This window comes from Tursiops truncatus, chromosome 13, assembly GCF_011762595.2.
Source record: "Tursiops truncatus isolate mTurTru1 chromosome 13, mTurTru1.mat.Y, whole genome shotgun sequence".
Lineage (NCBI taxonomy): Eukaryota > Metazoa > Chordata > Mammalia > Artiodactyla > Delphinidae > Tursiops > Tursiops truncatus.
Window position 1 is genome coordinate 42,123,379 of NC_047046.1, and position 20,339 is coordinate 42,143,717.

The 20,339-nt window shown below is 37.2% G+C and overlaps 1 protein-coding gene across 4 annotated transcripts in view; it reads left to right on the forward strand.

Moving 5' to 3' along the window:
• TAF4B (TATA-box binding protein associated factor 4b) overlaps positions 1 to 20,339 on the forward strand; it is a 155,344-nt gene that overhangs the window by 7,040 nt on the left and 127,965 nt on the right. For 3 of the 4 annotated variants that reach the window (XR_004521555.2, XM_073790632.1, XM_019930473.3), the window contains exons 2-7: positions 4,733 to 4,878; positions 6,371 to 6,478; positions 11,503 to 11,664; positions 11,772 to 11,894; positions 13,784 to 13,873; positions 16,691 to 17,305. Coding sequence is in view for 3 of the 4 variants with exons in the window: in XM_073790632.1 (XP_073646733.1) it covers positions 4,733 to 4,878; positions 6,371 to 6,478; positions 11,503 to 11,664; positions 11,772 to 11,894; positions 13,784 to 13,873; positions 16,691 to 17,305 (1,244 nt within the window). In the remaining variant the exon portion in view is untranslated. The remainder of the gene's footprint in view (positions 1 to 4,732; positions 4,879 to 6,370; positions 6,479 to 11,502; positions 11,665 to 11,771; positions 11,895 to 13,783; positions 13,874 to 16,690; positions 17,306 to 20,339) is intronic. The other variant, XM_019930474.3, reaches the window with a different exon arrangement.

A 20,339-nucleotide genomic window follows, 5' to 3' on the forward strand; every position in this document is an offset into this window, starting at 1 on the left:
ATATGTTACAAACCCAGCAATACCTTGTTATAATTCCTTATGTAATTATATGTCTTTTAAAGATGCTGACAGAAGAAAGGAGCACAAGGATATATTTGTAGCATTTGTTTTATTACCTTCTTATTTACCATTCCTAGTTTTCTTCATTTGTTCCTATAGATTCCAGTTACCATCTGAAGTCATTTCCCTAGTGCAGTACAACTTTGCTCCTGACCACTTTCTTTGTGTTATTGTTCACAAATATGTTACATTTCTAATATGTTATAGGTTCAAGAATACAATTATATATATTGTTCTATATAGTTGTTTTTTAAACCCATTAAGATAAAGCAGTAATATGCATACAAATTATATAATTAACTTTACCAGTGCCCTTTTCATGTGAATTTGAGTTACTTTCTGGAGTCTCTTGTTTTCAGCCTGAAGAACTTCATTTAGTATTTCCTGTCTGGTTTGTCTGCTAGCACTCAGTCCTCTAAGGAGGATGTCTTTTTTTTTTTTTTTTACGTTTTTATTGGGGTATATTTGATTTACAATGCTGTGTTAGTTTCAGGTGTACAGCAAAGTGAATCTGTTTTACATATACATATATCTACTCTGTTTTTAGATTCTTTTCCCATATAGGCCATTACAGAGTATCGACTAGAGTTCCCTGTGCTATACAGAAGGTTCTTATTAGTTATCTATTTTATATATAGTAGTGTGTATATGTCAATCCCAGTCTAGGATGTCTTTATTTTATCTCCTTTTTTGACAGATATTTTCAGGGAATGTCTGATTGTTGGTTGATAGTTGTTTTTTTTTGTTTTTTCCCCAGCAAGTGGAATGTGTCATACCCCTGCTGTCTGGCCTCCATTGTTTCTAATGAGAAGTTAACTGTTAATCCTATTAATGCAGGACTCTTGTACATTTTTCTCCTGGTGTTCTCAAGATTTTCTCTTTGTACATTTTTATCATATTGTGTCTTGGTGTGGATCTCTTTGCATTTATCTTACTTAGAGTTTGTTGAGCTACTTGGATGTTTAGATTATTTTTCATCAAATTTGGGAAATTGTCAGCCATTATTTCTTTGAATATTTTTTCTGTTCCTATCTCTCTCTCTCTCTCTTTCTCTCCCCCGCCCTCCTTCCCCTCCCTCCCCCGCTTTTTCTGGTACTCACATTATGCCTACGTTGGTGCGCCTACCATTGTCCCGCGTTTCTATGAAGCTCTGTTCATTTTTCTTCATTCTTTTTTCTCTCAGTTCTTTGGATTGCATAATCTCTATTGAACTATCTTCAAGTTCACTGACTTATCTTCTGTTCATTCAAGTCTGCTGTTAAGCCTCTCTAGTGAAATTTTTATTTCAATTATTGTACTTTTTTTTTTTTTTTGCGGTACGCGGGCCTCTCACTGTTGTGGCCTCTCCCGTTGCGGAGCACAGGCTCCAGACGCGCAGGCTCAGCAGCCATGGCTCACGGGCCTAGCTGTTCTGTGGCATGTGGGATCCTCCCAGACCGGGGCATGAACCCGTGTCCCCTGCATCGGCAGGCAGACTCTCAACCACTGTGCCACCAGGGAAGCCCTCAGTTATTGTACTTTTTAACTACAGAATTCCTTTTTTTATGATATTTATTTCTCTAATGTTATTCTCTATTTGTTGAGATAATCATCATCATATCTTCCTTCTTTAAGCATGATTTCCTTTAGCTTCTTGACATATTTATAACAGTTACTTTGATGTCTTTGTTAAATCTAACATCTAGTCCCTCATAGGTGGTTTCTGTTGCCTGCCTTTTTCTGTGTCACACTTTTCTTTTTCTTTGTATGTCTTGTAATTTGTTAAGCAAAACTAATATATATATATATATATATATATTTTTTTTTTTTTAAAGAAGATGTTGGGGTTAGGAGTTTATTAATTAATTTATTTATTTTTGCTGTGTTGGGTCTTCATTTCTGTGTGAGGGCTTTTTCTAGTTGTGGCAAGCAGGGTCCACTCTTTGTCATGGTGCACAGGCCTCTCACTATCGCAGCCTCTCTTGTTCCAGAGCACAGGCTCCAGACGCGCAGGCTCAGTAGTTGTGGCTCACAGACCTAGTTGCTCTGCGGTATGTGGGATCCTCCCAGACCAGGGCTCGAACCCGTGTCCCCTGCATTGGCAGGCAGATTCTCAACCACTGCGCCACCAGGGAAGCCCCAAAACTAATATAGCAAGTCTAGATACTGGTCTTTATTCCCCTGAGTGGGTTATTGTTGTTTGTTTGTTTATTTTTTTAAATGGCTGTGTTATTTTAGTGAAGTCTATTTTCCTCACAGGGTACAGCTTTGGGCATAAGCACAGCCACCCTGGGATGACAGTGGTTTTAGCAGGGCTCTTTTTGACTGTTTCTTTCTCTGATCTCTCTGTTAAGATTTCTGCTTCAGCTGGTGTCATGCATAGCTGTTAGGCTCCACTCACTGCCAGCCAGTTACCCTCTTGTTTTCAACAGTGCCCTAGAGCCTAACTTCCTCTACAGTCTGATTCAATTAAATGTGGACTCCTTTACAAGGGGTAGTTTTTGAGGTCATTGCTTGAGGTTCTTACCCCTGAAGGGCCCTTCTTAGTTGTTTCTTTATCTTGTTCTCTCTGATAAACTGGAGATATGCCTGTGACTTAGCTTATATCTGTCATGAAGATACCAGAAACCTTTTAATTGTTCTGTTGTACTTGAGAGTGACCTTAACCTTGACCTTTCCCACACTCTGTTGGAAATAAAGTCAGTTTCTTTTGGGAGATGTTTGGAGCAAGTACCCAGGACTGTGGCATGTTTCTTTCTGAGTGATATCCATGTTTTAGAAGTGGGATAGTGGGCATGGTGGTAGCCTCTGGTCTTCTCTGCTTACCTCTTCCAGTGTGGGACCTCCACCCTATGAAAGAACTGGGGTGAGGGTGATTGGGCCCCAAGTATTCTCTGAGCCATCCCTGGGGTAGAGCCTTCCCTTTCTGAGTAGGGATGGGTGAAACAAGAAGCCTGGAAACTCTTGGATGCACTTATTTCAAATTTGTTCTCTTCTGTATGCAAGTTGGGGTGGCAGAGATGGGAAATGCTAGTGGCCTGCTTCTCCCAGGGAGATACCATAGCCCTCAACTGGGAGTTTGGGAAAGACGGAGGCCTTATGTTGTCCACAATGCCTGAACTGAGAAGGGAGAGGGAGTGGGTCATGGTTCAGATGCCACAGATTCTTGCTGTTCTGAGTTTTAGTAGATTCTCTTTAATAATTGTCTAGTCATTTTCTGTATGCCTTAGGGCATTTCCAAAGACTTTAAATGGTTGTTTTTAAAAATAATTTTCACGTTATGCTTGTTTTGCTGGGGAGTGACTTTATTGAGCTCTTCATGCTGCCATTCCAGAAATGGAACTCCAGCTATGAATATTCTTGTTTGTACCTCCTACGTACATGGACAACAATCTCTTTACGTTAGAAATACTGGGTTAGAGGGTATGCAAATTGGAACCAGTTTGGCACAATGTAGAGTTGAACAAAGCAGTTGTACCAAATTACACTACCAGCCTAAAGATGTTGAGAGTTTTTGTTGCCACACGTCTCTCTAACACTTAATATTGTCACTGGACTTCTTAATTTTTTTCTCTCTAGGTAGATATAAAGTGATATCTCACTGTGGTCTTAATTTACCTTTCCCTGTCACTGGTATCTGTGTTTCTTTTTTGCATTTTGGATATTTGTTCTTTGAATATATGTGAACTAAAATTTTCTCCTTTTTTTTTTTAGTTTATTTATTTTTAAAAATTTATTTATTTTTGGCTGTGTTGTGTGTTTGTTGCTGCGCAGGGGCTTTCTGTAGTCGCTGTGAGCAGGGGCTACCCTTTGTCGCAGTGCGTGGGCTTCTCATTGTGGTGGCTTCTGTTTGCAGAGCACAGGCTCTAGGCACGTGGGCTCAGTAGTGTGGCGCACAGGCTTAGTTGCTCCACGGCATGTGGGATCTTCCTGGACTGGGGATTGAACCCGTGTCCCCTGCCTTGGCAGGTGGATTTTTAACCACTGCGCCACCAGGGAAGTCCCCAAATTTTCTCCAATTTTGTGGTTTGTCTTTTTACCTGAAGATGTCTTTTGCTGAACAAAAGTTTTTAAAATATAGTTGTATATATCAAACTTTACTTATTTAAGAAATTTTTCCCTATCCCAAGTTCAGAATGACAGTTTTCTACATTGTCTAAAAGTTTAAAAGTTTTTACTTTTTATCCTTGTATCCTTAATGCCCTTGGGTTTTTGTGTATGGTGTGAAACTTTTCATCTTTTCCATTAGTTAATTGAGCAAGCCCTATTTATTGAATAGTAGCTCTTTTTCTCACTGATCTGCAGTGCTTTTAGAAAAATTTGATATGACGTATCTGCGGGCTATTTGGGGTCTATTTGGGGGTTTTCTATTCTACTCCATTGGTCAGTTTGTGTAGTCTTGTGCTGTTACCATACCGTCTTACTGTAGCATTATAAATAGTTTGATGTCATGAGGAAAAGTGTTTTGCCTTCTTCAGGAGTATCTTGTTCATATGTTTAGACTTTTAATATTTTAAATAGCTTTGAGTGACAACATTTTTTCCATATTATGTATCTTAATTAGTAGACATGGAATTCAGTATGTACTAACTAACCACTTATTCAGAACACTTTATAGCACTGAAAGAAGGGGAAGAAGAATATGTGATGATTATACTTCATTAGCTCACATTTTGTTTTCTTTTAACTATAGGAACAGTTTTGATCAAAAGTAACAGTGGTCAGTTGATGTTGGTATCTCCTCAGCAAGCTGTAACAAGAACCGAGACCACAAGTAACATAACTTCAAGGCCAGCTGTACCAACGAATACTCAAACAGTCAAAATCTGTACAATGCAGGTAATGTACATTAAAGTTTTTTTCATCCTCCTCAGTTTTCCAGCAGTTATCTTCATATAAATTTGTATGTATTTGCCAGTAAAAATATAGAAGAGATGATTCTGCTCGACTTTTTGAAGTAAGCTACTTTCTTTGAATATGTTAATTTAATCTAGGTGTTTGGTTTTGTCGTTTGGCAAAACTAGTAAGTTAATCTTCATACTCAAAGATTTTGTCATCCTCAAGGGGATGTTCAAAGGGCTATGTGCATCTCTAAACGGGAAGAAAATAGCCATTCTGCTTCAATTTTAATTTGTGGTAAAACATTAACACTACAATTTATAATATTCTTTTTTATCCATATCATATAGGAATTACCTTTAAAAAAATTAGAAATCTGCTGTAATATTTCATTAACTTGGCATTGTTAGAAGATGATTTATTTTACATACGTGATCATCTTTCTAGGTAACTAAAGCTTATCCTGTGCGTGCAAGAGTTAAAAAGTATATTTTTATGAGCATCTTTCTTTGGTTAAACAGAAAATGTGGAATGTAGTATAGTATTTTCTTGATGAAGCAGGCTCATCCTAATAAAAAGTTTCATTGTATTCTGTGGTAATATCATTCTTTGCCAGTTTCCCCCAACCCACTCTCTCATAATTTGATTCTAGGTTCTCAGCCAGTCATTTTCTCTATTTCTGTATCTGTCAATGATAGCTGCTCCTTCCCTTTCTTGTTTGCTATGGGTTGAGGAGATAGGTTAGCAGACTTTTGTTTATAATAATATATTAAATAAGAATCTAAGGGGGAGGGGCAAGATAGAGGTAGAAGATTAAGAGATACAAACTACTGTATATAAAATAAATCAGCTACAAGGATATATTGTACAACACGGAATATAGACAATCTTTTAAAATAACTATAAATGGAGTATAACCTTTAAGAATTGTGAATTGACATGTTGTAAACCTGAAACTTATATAATGCTGTACATCAACTATACTTCAATAAATAAAAATGATAATTATGTGATGTGATATAGTTGTTATGGTGGGAATCACACTGCAATATATAAATATATCAAATCACATTGTACACCTTAAATTTATGCAATGTTATATGTCAATTATATCACAAAAAATAAAGCTTAATTAAAGTTATTTTTAAAAAAAGACTAAAAGGATACCAACAATAGAAATGACCAAAAAAAAAAAAAGTATCTATATGTTTTCTGTGTGAGCCAAAGAGTAAAATTCAATATTTTAATGCAGAAATACTGTGATATTTATCTGTTTAATCAGTTGCCTCTTTAGGAATAAGAAATGAGTGTCAACTGGCCAATTGACCAGTTAGGTTAATAGTAGAAAATATGCATAAAATTCATGAGGTTATAAAACCAGTTATAACAAAGAAGTTTGCTGTGGTAAAGTGTTTTGATGTTTGCCATAGTACCGATTAATTTTAAATTACTAACGCTGATGACTCTGTACTATCTCCCCCTCCCCCCCAAGAATTCTAGTTCACAGTTAATCAAGAAGGTGGCAGTGGCACCTGTTAAACAACTGGCACAAATAGGAACTACTGTGGTAACCACTGTTCCGCAGCCTTCCCCAGTGCAAGTAAGTTGTGACTTGTGGCCATGTGCGCACTGGTTATTTTCTCATCTTTTGTTATTATTTATTGTTAGCTATTTCCTGAAGAGAGCAATTCAATGATATATGAGGACACTTATTAAACTGGGAACTGTTAGAGGTATGGGAAACACAAGATGAACATGGTGTATATTCTTGGAATATCAGATTTATTTGAATGTATTAAATTAATACAAATGCATCTAATGTTCATGTGTCACAGTGTCTAGAAGGCAGGTGCTGGGACAGAATTTTGGTGTATGGGATATTTATTAGGGATTCATACCTGTGGAAGGGAAGGAGAGTAAGAGTTTGAACTAGATGCAGGTCCAATAAAGCCTCAGCCAACCTGATGGAGAGCTTTGGAGCAAGTGTAGCACGTCAGAGTTGTCCCACTGTGTGCCAACATGGTTGGATGAGCCATAATTTCCCCTCTGTGATCAGTCATAGGATGTGGACTCTCCAGGGAGAGTTGTGCTCATGGGCAGGTAATTCTCTGTAGCTGAAGCAGACTCTGAAGAAGCTGACAATTGTCGTCTGTCTAAATAGCATTCCCAACAGCTAGGATAACACAAATCTCTCTTTGTGATGGTGTATCACAGTCTACTCCTTGAATTGCTGGGATTTACTTCCTCATATGTGTTGGAAACCAGCTCTCCTTGGATTTCTATAGGTTTCTTCCTTGGAGAAGCAAAGAAGAGGTTAGTAAGATAAACTACAGTCCCCAGTGCTGCAGCTGATACCATCATTTCCTCCTCCACCATCCATTCTAGATTCCTCCCACACTCAACTACCAACTCTTCTGGATCTTAAGTGGTAGTGTGATCAGACTTTTATCCCTGAGGGATCCAAGGTCCAAATTGCCACAGTCCTTTGAGGCAAGAGTTGTGTCACTTGTCCATTTATCATCACAATTGGGCAAGGAAATACCAAGAGGCACTTAAGTGGATCACCTGGATTCACTGCATAAAGTCCTCTTGGCCTTCATTGTGTAAAAGCTACCCTACCTATTCCAGTTGTCAGGTCAGTTACCCCTGTCATGATAATGACTCTTCTCTTTCCAGTTGATCACTGGACACAGGGACCCTGAAGTGTCCAAGAGGCAGCCATGGTGTCTAGTTTATAGGGACTCTTGCTATGTTCTTTGGTGAAAGTGTGTCCACTATTGGCAGGAATGGGAAGCACAGGATGCCCCAGTGGAACTTTGGGAGTAATGATAAATGGAGCCGTTCATCCTTCTATTCTTTGATTCCTTGGTTCTTCATATATTTGTCCTGTTGGGGACGTAGTACCATATAGAATTTTTTGATTCAGTGAGTATGCACTAAGTCTTAGAAGATGGAGGATAGAATTCCATCTTCATAGAGTATTGTTTCTGAGTTTGCACTTCACCTGTGTTTTCTGCACGCTGTCCTAATACTTTACTAGGCAGGCAGCTTCTGGATCATGCCATATTTGATATAATCAGTGGATCCCATGGTCATGGGATCACTGTTGTACTTCCTTTGCTGTATAGAAGGTACATCTTCTTGAAGCATGTTATGTGAAATCCCATGCTGTGGATCAAACATGGTGTTTGGTTTTTCAGAATTACTTAACCGTATTACTTCCTCTAACAGAGATGGTGATCAGTTAATTAAACTGTGATTTTAAACATAGTTTTTGTTGTTGTTGTTTTGTTTTTGTTGTTTTTTTTTTTTGCTAATAATGGCTACCATTTATTGAGCACTTAATGTGTTGGACACTTTTTAAGTGCTTTACATCCCTCATCTCATTTCATTTCATCCTGTGACTATTCTGTAAGGAAGTGTTATCTCTATTTTATGTAGGTGGAAATCAGTTTAGAGAAGTTAAGAAATTTGCATGATTTCTGCTAATATGTAGCAAAGGGGGCATTTGAACCAAGGTCTCTATCTGACTCTGGAAACTCTATTCTTAATGACCTCTGTGCTGATTGTCTCAAACTCTAGGTTCCACTGCCCCCCTGCCCTTAGGTTATTCTGGGGAGATCACTGGGCCAAAGGGTATGAATTTAGGCCTACTGATAGCTGCTATGTGTTGTAAGAAATAATTATGTTTCTTAAAATGGGATTTTTTTTTTTGTTTTTGATCAGTCAGATGTGGACACCAAATAACACCACAGGAAGGTATATGAAAGTGAAAGAGACGTCCTATACTGACAGGTCCTAGAAGAGGGTGGCATGGAACGACATGCAGGGGGCCATATGGGAGGAGCACCGGGGCAGACTCAACCAAACAAGTGGGGATCTGAGAGGGAATGAGGACCTGGGGGCAAGTGCCTTTGTTGAGGGTTGGTATGGAGTACACAAGCAAAAGACGTGAGGGGATTTCATTGGTGTGTTTGAATGTCATTATGTCACAGTTGGGAGAGCAGAAAGGGAACTTGTGGCAGGGAGCAGCCTTATCACACTGGTGCACCTGGTCACCTGGGCAAGGCGTTCACAGCCTGTTTGTAGGGATGTTGAGGCAACAGAAAAATACGAAGTTTGAAGAATTTACAATACAGTTATTTTATGAAAGGGGTTTCAACTTCCACAGTATTTTGAGTAAATCAGCTTTTTTATTGTATCTATTTATTAAAGATTTAGTACATATAGTTGTACTAAAATGGTATATAGGTGTTGTTTAATTCTTTTCCTTGGGTTATTTTTCCATATATATGTCTACAGTTGCTATTTCCATGCAGGGTGTGTATAACTTTTCTTAATTTAGATTGATGCCTTTTTTAAGCTGAGTTGCTCCTTAGTGGTAGGCTAAGGCAGTAGAAATTATCAGTGAAGTTAGTGAATAATTTCTGTGTCCACTTTGAGAGGTAAAGCATCTCAATTTTAGGCATTTCTTGGAAATAAGGAGCTAGAACTTGGATGACTCTCCTTAAAAGGCAATTTAGTCTGTTTGTATACAATTAATTTCACTGACTCTTGTGTATTAATATAACTGATTTTCACAATTTACTTCACATATACCCCAGGTCTTTTCTCTCCGGTCCCCTAGACATGCCTAATCAGTGCCAGTGCAGTCTTGCAAAGCATGGAAATAGCGTTACCTGGTCTAGAATATTGAGATTTATGATTGAGTTTAAAACAGTCCGTTCATTACGGCAGTGTGATTATATACATAGAGTAAGACCAGGATTGTGTATTTCTCCATGCCTCTTAAGAGTTGCAGGTATCTGGTAAGGTACGGGTAGTAGCTATATTAAAAAGAGTTATGAAGGACAAATTTTGTGCTGGAGACAGAATAAAATATTGACAAGGAAAGTAGGAGTGCCACAAATGCTTCTTCTACTCACAAAAAATAGGACTTTTTTCCTGAGCTCACATTTCGTTGGGCCTTATTTTGCTTCATAAGGAAGAGGGACAGTACTCGCCTGAGGAACCCCTCCCATCAGTCCTGCGAGGTAATCATAGTCAACAGCTAAAGTTCGACATTACTTTCTTAAATATAGTAGTACAGAGAATTAGTGGTAGAGTATAAAACATACTCACTGAAAAAAGAGTATGTGTTTACTGTACATAAACCTAAGAATGTTTATTAGAAGATCTTCAAAAGGATTCAGAGGGAACTGTACAGTACTTGTCCTTGAAGAGCAGGACTAGGGATAGACTAAGAACGAGACTTCATTTTCATTGTTGTCTTTGAGATCTGTTAATATTTAATAAAATTACTAATTTAGGTATGATTTTTAATTTTACCTTTTTTGCTTAACATTTCATAAGTTTTCATCTTCATCATTAATCAGTGTTTTAAATTTCTTTCCCATTTTTTTACCTCCAAAACATTCTTGTCTAATGTATGCTTCAGTCTTTCTAAAGTGGAAATTTTTTTTTTTTTTTTTTTTTTTTTGCGGTACGCGGGCCTCTCACTGTTGCGGCCTCTCCCATTGCGGAGCACAGGCTCCGGACGTGCAGGCTCAGCGGCCATGGCTCACGGGCCCAGCCGCTCCGCAGCATGTGGGATCTTCCCGGACCGGGACACGAACCCGTGTCCCCTGCATTGGCAGGCGGACTCTCAACCACTGCGCCACCAGGGAAGCCCTAAAGTGGAAATTTTTGATGTATATTTGAATTCACTTATATTAATTGTTGCAGAAAGAAAGTTTCTTGAGGGTAATAACAACCTGACCTTTTTGTGTTTTATGCCTGTAGAACACAAGTATTTAAATTAAAATGATGGTGCATTGTTCAGTTTTCTGTGTGAATTGTAAATACTATTCTCTCCCCTACCCTCAAACTTTACTCATGTTCTGTAACTTTTAGTGTTTGTCTTTAAAATAAGATTGTTGCTTTATCTCAGTCTGCTTGTCTAAATTATTACCCAATTTGCGATTTCTTATATTAAACTTTTTATCCTGCAGGTGGTGCTATAATCACACCTCACTTAATAGAGGATAGAAGAAACAACCGGAATTCTTTTCAGTGTGAAAATAAGATAATCACATTTTGTAATATTTGTTATTACAAATTACAAAGCTATTACTGTTTTTCTAATAGTCTACATAAAAGCAGCTTATCTGAATATGAGACGATCAATAGATCTCTCAGATTTATACTTAATAAAAAGCAGAATATTATAAAATAAATTCTATATTTTCTTACAAAAACTTACTATTTCAAATTTTTTTGGAGAAGTATTAATAATATTTGAGGACTACGTGCTTGGCAGTGTTTTTTAAAAACAATCCCAGGATAGTAGGTACCATTGCTGTCCTTGTTTTTTACAAACAGGAATCAGAGGGTTAGCAGGATAAAGTAACTTGCCTGAGGTCAACACTTGGGTGTCAGTGATAAATAGGTAGATAGGTGAGAATGAAACCCAGAGCTGCCAGAGTCCAGAGCTGGTAAATGGTGTTACATTGCCTTAGACTAGTAGAGCATAATATAAAAGCAAGGATGTCAAGATCCATTTGTAGTCTAAGTGTGAAATGAGGCACTCGCCATGATGCATATCATAGTAATACATCTCTCGATATCTACCGCTTTTACTTTCAGTCTGTGGCTGTGCCAACCAGTGTTGTCACAGTGACCCCTGCAAAGCCGTTGAATACTGTGGCTACCCTGAAGCCTTCAAGTTTGGGAGCGCCACCCACCCCCTCAAGTGAGCCCAGTCTCACAGCAGAGAACTCAGCCACTGCTCAGACTAGTCTTTCTCCGGTAAAGCTCTCCCTTGTACCTTACATAAACAGAACTCTTTACAAATTTTCTTCAAGTATATTTTCTAGCTAACATTTGTGAGTGTTTGTTTATACTTCTATATTTAGACGATGCTAGAAAATGTGAAGAAATGTAAGAACTTCCTCGCAATGTTAATAAAACTAGCGTGTAGCGGGTCACAGTCCCCGGAGATGGGGCAGAATGTGAAGAAGTTGGTGGAACAACTTTTGGTAAGTTGGGACTATAAAAGCTCTGTAAGCAGCCGTAGAACATGTTTTAAATGAGAAATAAATATTTTTAAATGAGGTTTATCTTAAGTGCATTTTTGGATAACCTTTGCTTTTGCTTATTGAAAGCTTTGTAATGATTATAAATCTTAGACTAGTAAATCTAGTCTATACAGTCGTCCCTCAGTATCCATGGGGGTTGGTTCCAGGACCGGCCGAGGATACCAAAATCCACGGATGGTCAAGTCCCATAGTTGGCCCTCCCTATCTGTGGGTTCCGCATCTGTGGATTCAACCAACTGTGAATTGTAAATATAGTACTACACCGGTCCTTAGTTGGTTGAATCTGCTCATGCAAAACATGGGGATATGAAGGGCCGACTGTATTACTTTATGTTTGCTAGTCTTGCTTCACTTAGCCTAAAAAAGAGCTTTGGAGAGAAGGTTGACTACTTGGTCAAATAAAAACTTATTAGTATTTGGAGAATATTTGGCCTCATGAAAAGAGGTGGTTGGAAAAGTATTTTAAGAGCTTTTCTCCAGATCATTATGGATATTCTTTAGAGTCCACTGGTTTGTCTTGTACCCTGAATGGATCTTTCACCCAAATGTAACAGCTCACATTTGGTTGTCTGGAAAATAATTGGTTCGCTGAGTTGTATAGATCTTCCAAATGTTGACAGATTTGTTCATTAAGATATCAAAAAATCATACTTGTAATCTAACAATCGCATCAGAAAATTTTTTCAGTACAGGGAAGCTGTACCGAAGCTTCAGGATTGTGGTTACAAATTTTCCAAGGATCAAGCTCAGGATTGTGGTTACAGATTTTCCAAAATTCTAATTTTGACTTGAGAGCTCTGATTTTTATCATTAGCAACAAAAACCATCAGTTGTTTTCCTTACAGTGACAGGCTTCGTTCGTTTGTTTGTTTTTTGAGAGAGTGTCTCTCAAAATACCCCAATGTGAATAACCACAGCTGGTTTGATATTCTTTCCAGTAAATGAAAAAAAAGCAGCTAGCTCAGCTAGCAACTCAGTCACAAAGTGCTTTTCCTTGAGTATCTTACTTTGGTCTACCGTATGTATGGTTCCCATTATTTTGCACACAGTATTTTTAAAAGATGTCTGCTGAAGGGTTAAGATTTAGTAAAATTAAATTTTACTGTTCTGTGAAGGACATTTTAAAGTGGAACTGGCTCTATTTTTTTTTTTTTTACCACACATGCGTAGCAATGCAGAGTATGACGACAACTATTTAAATTTTTTATCATTGCCTTTCTTGCCAGCAGTTGCTTTCGTACCATCAGTGCAAATCTCAGCACAGTGAAAAAGGCAAAAAATGATTAGTATTAATGTGAAAATAATTTAGACCTCATAGACCCCTGCAGTGTTTAGAGTCCAAACCAGTACGGAAGGGTTCCTAAGTTCTTTGGAACAACAGCATATCTATTATTGTGGCCTTATAATAAAATACAGTCTAACCTCAGTTAAAGTAATTTAAAAATTGAGAAAAGAAAACAAAAAAAATCCAAGGCCCCCACACCAAATAACTTCCAATTTCCTACCCTAAGAAGTGTAGGACTCCTGTGTCTTTACTTCTTAATTGTTCTTAACAGACTGTAGTACTATCACCTTATCCAGTCAGCCAGCTCTTCTCTCACTTTGCTTACTGGGATCTTAAAAAGTAATAATCTCTTCATTGTATTCTGTATGAAAAAACATCTCTATGTTTATTTTGTAGGGGACATGAAAAAACTGCCCCTATTTAATGATAGACTTTGACTTTATTACTGTTCAAAGTTTGCTATATCTACAATCATGAACCACACACTTTTCCTCTTGTAAAATATTTGTAGACCTAAAAGTGTTTTCTTTCTTCCATTCCTCAGGATGCAAAAATTGAAGCAGAAGAATTTACTAGACAACTGTATGTTGAACTCAAGTCTTCACCTCAGCCTCACCTAGTTCCTTTCCTTAAGGTAGAGTTATGTGTTACTTTGAAGAAATAGTTTGAATTAGATTACTTTAAGGTAATTTAAAATCTGAATATTTCAATATGACAGCAATTTAATGTGAAGATAGTAACAGTAGAAGAAATCTCTCAGGGCTGTTGTAATCTGTAAAGCACATTCATAATTCATATTCTTTGCATTGGAACACATTGAGAAAACAGAAGTAACATCTCATTCATGAACATAACTTAATGATTATAGTATTTGATGCTTGTATTCTCAAAGATTCTTAACTTTAAAAAAAAGTGTCTCTGCTTTGTCCTGATGACTCTTATTCTCTTAGAAGTAGTAAACCACATGGTACCAAATTTAGTGGGAAAGCTATTATTATTATTTTTCTTGGAGGGAGGAAGCTATTATTTTTAAAAATTAATTTATATTGTTAGTAGACACACTCTTCTCTAAGATTTATTGAATTAAATAGATTTTGATGGAGAACAATAACTTTGATAACAAGAGCTTTGTTTGGCAGGCTGAAAAAATATATTCCTTTTGGATATTTTGAAGCTGAAAAGGAATTGAATTGAAATTTATAAAGTTATTAAAAACCTGAGATTTTAGTGAACCAAACACTCATCCCATATATTTTGAAATAATGGAACGAAGAGTTGCCTTTAGAAAAATTTGGCTTAATTATCTAGGGGAGATGAAAGAGACTTCATAGAGGAAGACTCTTTTTGATGCCTCATGAAAGAAGAGTGGGAAAGGAGATGGGGCACCACATTTTCAGAAGGCTATTAAAATAACTGGAAATTGTCCCTAGGAGGCTGACCATGTTGATTAGGAAGATGCCAATCATGTGACATAAAATGTGGCTAAAAAACTGAGAATGTTTTAGCCAGGGAAGACTTAATCTGGGAAGGGAAGGTTGAAGGGTCAGTGCAGTACCGAACATCAAATGACTAGAGGCCTGTTTTCGGGTGACCCTCTTGATTGAGAAGTTAGCTGCAGTTCTTCTTGGGTCCCTTTCAATGTAAAAGTTCTGTGAGCTGTAGGTGCTCTACGTGACACTGACAACTCTGTTTAGTGTATCTATGTTTCATACTCACTGGAGACACTGGGGGGGAGAAGGAGGGAAATAAGAAAGTACCTACTATGTGTTCTGTGCTTTGCTAGCTACTTCACTTATAATTTGCATTGTTTGGACTTAATTTTCATATCAGTCTTTCGACAATAGGTGCTAGATGGTATAGTATTTTCCATTTTGGAGATGAGAAAATTGTTTAAATTGACTTAACTTTTGATCAAACACACAGGTCTAGAATTTAGCCTGACTCTACTGGCTATGTAACACTCCCTTGAAGTTACTAAATATTACCATTAAGTACTTGCATTTTGTATCAGTTTTCTAAGGACTATTATTAAGCCTTATGTTTTTTTCTTGAGAATATTTTTTTCATATCCTTGAGAGCTCTGGAGGTTGGACTTTGCATAGGGATAAGGGATTCGGCATTTAGACTTAACTCTGGCCAGGTGATCAAGAGATAATTTAGCATACATGTTTTTATTGTTGTCTCTTTAAGTCTTATTACTTTAACATTTCTTTCCAGTTGTGTTTTTCTCAGGTCTCCCCCATCTTAGACTTCTTGCTTAAATTTAATTAATCAAATCACTTCATTTGTTCATATATTTCCAAAGCAGCTTGTTTTCTACCTTTTTTTTTTTTTTTTTTTTTTTTTGCTGTACGTGGGCCTCTCACTGTTGTGGCCTCTCCCGTTGTGGAGCACAGGCTCCGGACGCGGAGGCTCAGCAGCCATGGCTCACGGGGCCCAGGCTCTCCGCGGCATGTGGGATCCTCCCAGACCGGGGCACGAACCCGCGTCCCCTGCATCGGCAGGCGAACTCTCAACCACTGCACCACCAGGGAAGCCCCTGTTTTCTACCATTTTTAAAGTTTGGGAAAAGAGCGTGAAAGACTTTTTGTTTCTTTCTTTTGATACTATTTATAGATATATATAATTGAAAACTTTCAGATTAAAATATTCTCAATCTATTTAAGTAAAAGAAGTAACTAGAAGGAAAGGGAAGAGAAGCAATAGTTCTCATTTGCTTCTTAAGTAAAGGCAATCTGACTGAATTTAAGTATCAAAACAAGGAAATCTTCCAAAACAGCTCATGAATTCACTGAAAGATAACCTACTAACCACCTCCTTTTTCATCTTGTTTTCTTACTCAAAAACAGAAGTAGATAAAAACCCCAGGGATGAAAAGGCAGAACCTTCTTTATAGGTTAAGCTGTTTTTATTTTTTTAGCAAGATACAAAGGTAGACTCCAACTTAAAACCCAGTCAGAAAATATTCTAGCTCAATTAAGGAAATTGACCTTCTTTCTATTAATTTTATTTTGATGTAAAGGCTGTTTCTACTCAAAGTTCGGAAGTTCTTTAACAAAAACTTTTTATTTTAGATTCTGCTGTCCTGTAAACAAACTTGTAAATACTGAAGTTATGGGTGATCTATTATGGGGTTTAGATAAATACAAATAAGTAGGATACAGTGTTTTATTTTACCAAATTAATATTTGATACCAATTTGATACTGAAGTATATAAAATAAGTTTAATACTGAGACGTAATAATTATGAATTGAAAAATGAAGCACTTCGGGGCTTTAAGTTATATCCTGGATATTGACAGAATGTAAATGATTGATAACAGATTTCCTCAACTGAAACGTTGGTATACTTTTAATTTTATGTTGTAAAGATATGACATACAAAGTAGTTCTGTTTTACTAGAGCTCATTTAGTTAGTTATCAGTGTTTTTTTTGTCCTCTGTTTCTAGAAAAGTGTGATTGCCTTAAGACAACTGATGCCTAACTCCCAGAGCTTTATTCAGCAGTGTGTTCAGCAGACTTCTAGCGAGGTGGTCATTGCTACCTGTACCACAACAGTAACGCCTTCTCCTGTGGTGACAACAGTAGTTTCCTCAGTCCAGCCTGAAAAGCCCATCATTGGTTCTGAAGCAGCAACATCTGGAACTGTGTCAGTGCAAACTCTGAATCCACTTGCTCCAGGGGGAGCAAAAACTGGAGTTGTGACACTTCATTCTGTGGGTCCAGCTGCTGTGCCAGGAGGAACAACAGCTGGAACTGTTGTGCTTCAGACTCCAAAACCGCTAGTGACATCTCTGCAGAACACAGTGACAGCAGTCTCACTTCAGCCTGAAAAGCCAGTTGTCTCTGGGACAGCAGTGACACTGGCCCTCCCCTCAGTAACTTTTGGAGAAACCTCAGCAGCAGCTGTATGTCTTCCGTCTGTGAAACCTGTTGTTACTTCTGCTGGGACCACATCTGACAAGCCTGTCATTGGCACTCCAGTCCAAATCAAACTTGCACAGCCGGGCCCCGTGCTTACACAACCAGCCAGCATTCCACAGGCAGTTAAAGTCAAACAACTAGTGAGTAACATTTCATTTCTTCCTCCATTTCTTCTTTTGAAAATTTCAGACATTCAGAAAACTGGCAAGACTAGTAAAATGAACCCCTGTGTACCCTTGACCAGGGTTGACCAGTTGTTAACGTTGTACCATGTTTGCTTTGTCTCTCCCCCCTCTATTCACATACACAAACACACACGTAATTTTTTCCTGAACCATTTAAGAGTTGGTTACAGAAATTGACTTTGTGCCATTAAGTACTGTGTATCTCTTAAGGAAAAGGATTTTTTTTAGCATAACTGCAAACGTACTTATTATCACACATGGGTAGTTAATATTGGCACAATATTTACAGTTGTCCCGACAATGTCCTTAATAGCTAATTTTTTTCCTGATGTTTCTAGTAAAGAATTGCATATTACACTTGTCTTTTTTTTTTTTTTTTTTCAGGCTTCGTTAATCTAGAACAGTTCTCAGCCTTTTGTAGTTGTTCATTGTGGTGTACTATTTTAAGTGCCTGGGCCAGTTGTTTTGCAGAGTGTCCTTTATTTTGTTTTGTCTAATCATTTCCTCAAGACTAGATTCAGATTAAATATTTTTGGTAAGGTTATTACATAGGTGATATTATGGTAACATTTCTTTTAAAAATGTGCTGAAGGAAGAGAGAAGTGAGGGGAGTAGATGAGTAAGAAGTTGTGTTTCTTCCTAAACCCTATAGATTGGGAAGTTCTTGGGTGGAAGAAACCTGAAATTTTAGCTGTTTATCTGTTGGTGTTTAGATTTACTTCACTCAAGACATGTTTTATCGGAAGACTGAAAGTATTGTTAACCTGTGGAAGATAGTACATGGTGAATTAATTAAAAATCGTGTTTTTTAAGTAAAGTTCTCCCCTACCTTATACTGTAACAGAACTAACTGTTCTTTTGATTTTTGGTGATTGCCCTTGTTCTTCTTTGAAAACCTTCATGTTAAAGGCTGTGTTTTGAATCTCTTTGTTTTAGTTTTTTCTGCTTTTTGGAACAGTAAAATCTAAGTAAACTTCCCAGCCTTGTGTACGTGATCAGGAGAAGACATTAGTATCTGTGAATGATTGTCTTTGAGGCAGAGGGCAAGCTTTAGGTGTAGAATGAAAGAGGAAAGATCAGTTTGGACAACAGTCAAAACTCTTGGGTAGGTGGGAAGTAATAATCGTTTCCTGGGCGTTGATCTTTTTTCATCCCTTCCTACTCTGCAGTCTGATTTTCAAGTGGAGAAATGTACCTGCCTTGTGGCGTTTCTCTTGGGTGTCTGCATTTAATCTCAGAGACGAACCTTCTTTAGAAGCAGTGATTCTTAAACATCGATCTGAGTGGCCAGATTTGGGAACCATTGTAACTGTAATTGCCTTGGTGAAAGGTCTCTTTTGGTAGCACTTAAGGGTATTGAAATCCTCTTTATGGGTCATAGCTGATTCTTGAATAAATGCTAATCTTTATTGAAAATCTATAGCATATCCACCCCTACGTGAAATAATACTTTATAGCTACATAGAGTCTTAAAACATGTCTTGTATGCAATATGGATTTTGAAATAATTTTGGTGAAGACAAGGCAGGGAGAAAACTAAGAATCCCAGAAATTGTAAGGGACCTATCCACTGGCACTCAACAAGTAATAGATCTCAGCCTAGAACCCAGTGTCTTTCCCATTAGATTCTGGCACTTATGGCAAGAACTTCTAGGTTTCTAGAGGGTCCTGAAATGGAAAACTGTCAGGTAATAACATCTTGACAGCATTTACATTTTATAGGCTTACCTTGTTATACATTAGAAACAGTTTCAATCAAGAAAAACATGTAACAAAATCCACTGGTAAATTTTAGGGATTTTTAAATTTCCTGCTTTCATTCTTAAAAGAATGGGGAATATATATTTTCCTTGTGAATTCTGTTTTCTTGTTTGGCCTTTGTTTCAATTTTAGTCAACAAATTTGATGTCAGTATTCATATCTTCCTGTTTAAAATGGCAGAAACAGAGCAGCTAGACACTGAAGATGCATTGTAATCTGTTTTATAACAAATTTTTACCTGGGGCACAAAACAACATAAGCTGTTCTTTCTGTATGGCAATGCCACAGAGAGGATTGAACTAGGACATTCTTTCAAATCAGCTAATTTAGAAAATTAATGTTACTTAAGTTTGAATTAGTGTTACTCAAGTAATTTAAGAATATCATCAGTGAGTTCATTATAAACCATAGTCCAGTTTAATCCTAGGTCTGTCTAAGTGAGGAGGAAAACACTCCGGGTGCTAGAAACATAAGAAAGTATTCAATGCAGCTTGTAAGAAATATGGTAAATAATTATTTAAAATACGAGAATTGCCACGCTAGTTCAAATCTGTGGTCCATGTAACTCAGGATGCAATCTCCAAAAGTGGTCTGAACAGTAGAAGTATGGCTGTGTTTTTCAATGTTAGGTATAAAATTTGTGTGATTTATTTCCTTTAATAATCATGAATTTAAAAATCCCTGTTAATACTTTATCTTTTTCTAGCTTGTCCAGTTTTCCTAAAGAGTGGTATAGGTTTCCTGCCTTCTTGATAAGATGTTTTAAATATCACACTTTCAAGGTATGAGAATCCTCTTAATCTGCCATTGCAGGGTTTAGATTTTGTACAGTTATTATTTTATGAAGTATATGTTTTCATTCCAGGTTAAAGAGACCCTCCTCCCAATTTTTAAAAAATAATTTAGATTTATGACCACATGTTATCTTTTCTATCTCATGGATTTTTTTATGTGTTACCCTCTGGGGATCTGCTAAAGTTCTCATCAAGTAAATTAGCTAGGATTGTTCACACTTTCTTTAGGTGTAAATTTTTCATTTTGTACCAGTAGTTCAACATAGTGCTTTGTATATCTTGGTCCTCAAATGCTTGAATTGTTGAAATATGGACCTAACCAGTAGTTCCCGGATTTCATGTAAGAATCTAATTCTTTTAAATGATTAATCTTATTGGTTGTCTACCAATTCTGGCATAGCAGCTATTATAGGATGTTATATACTACAACTAAG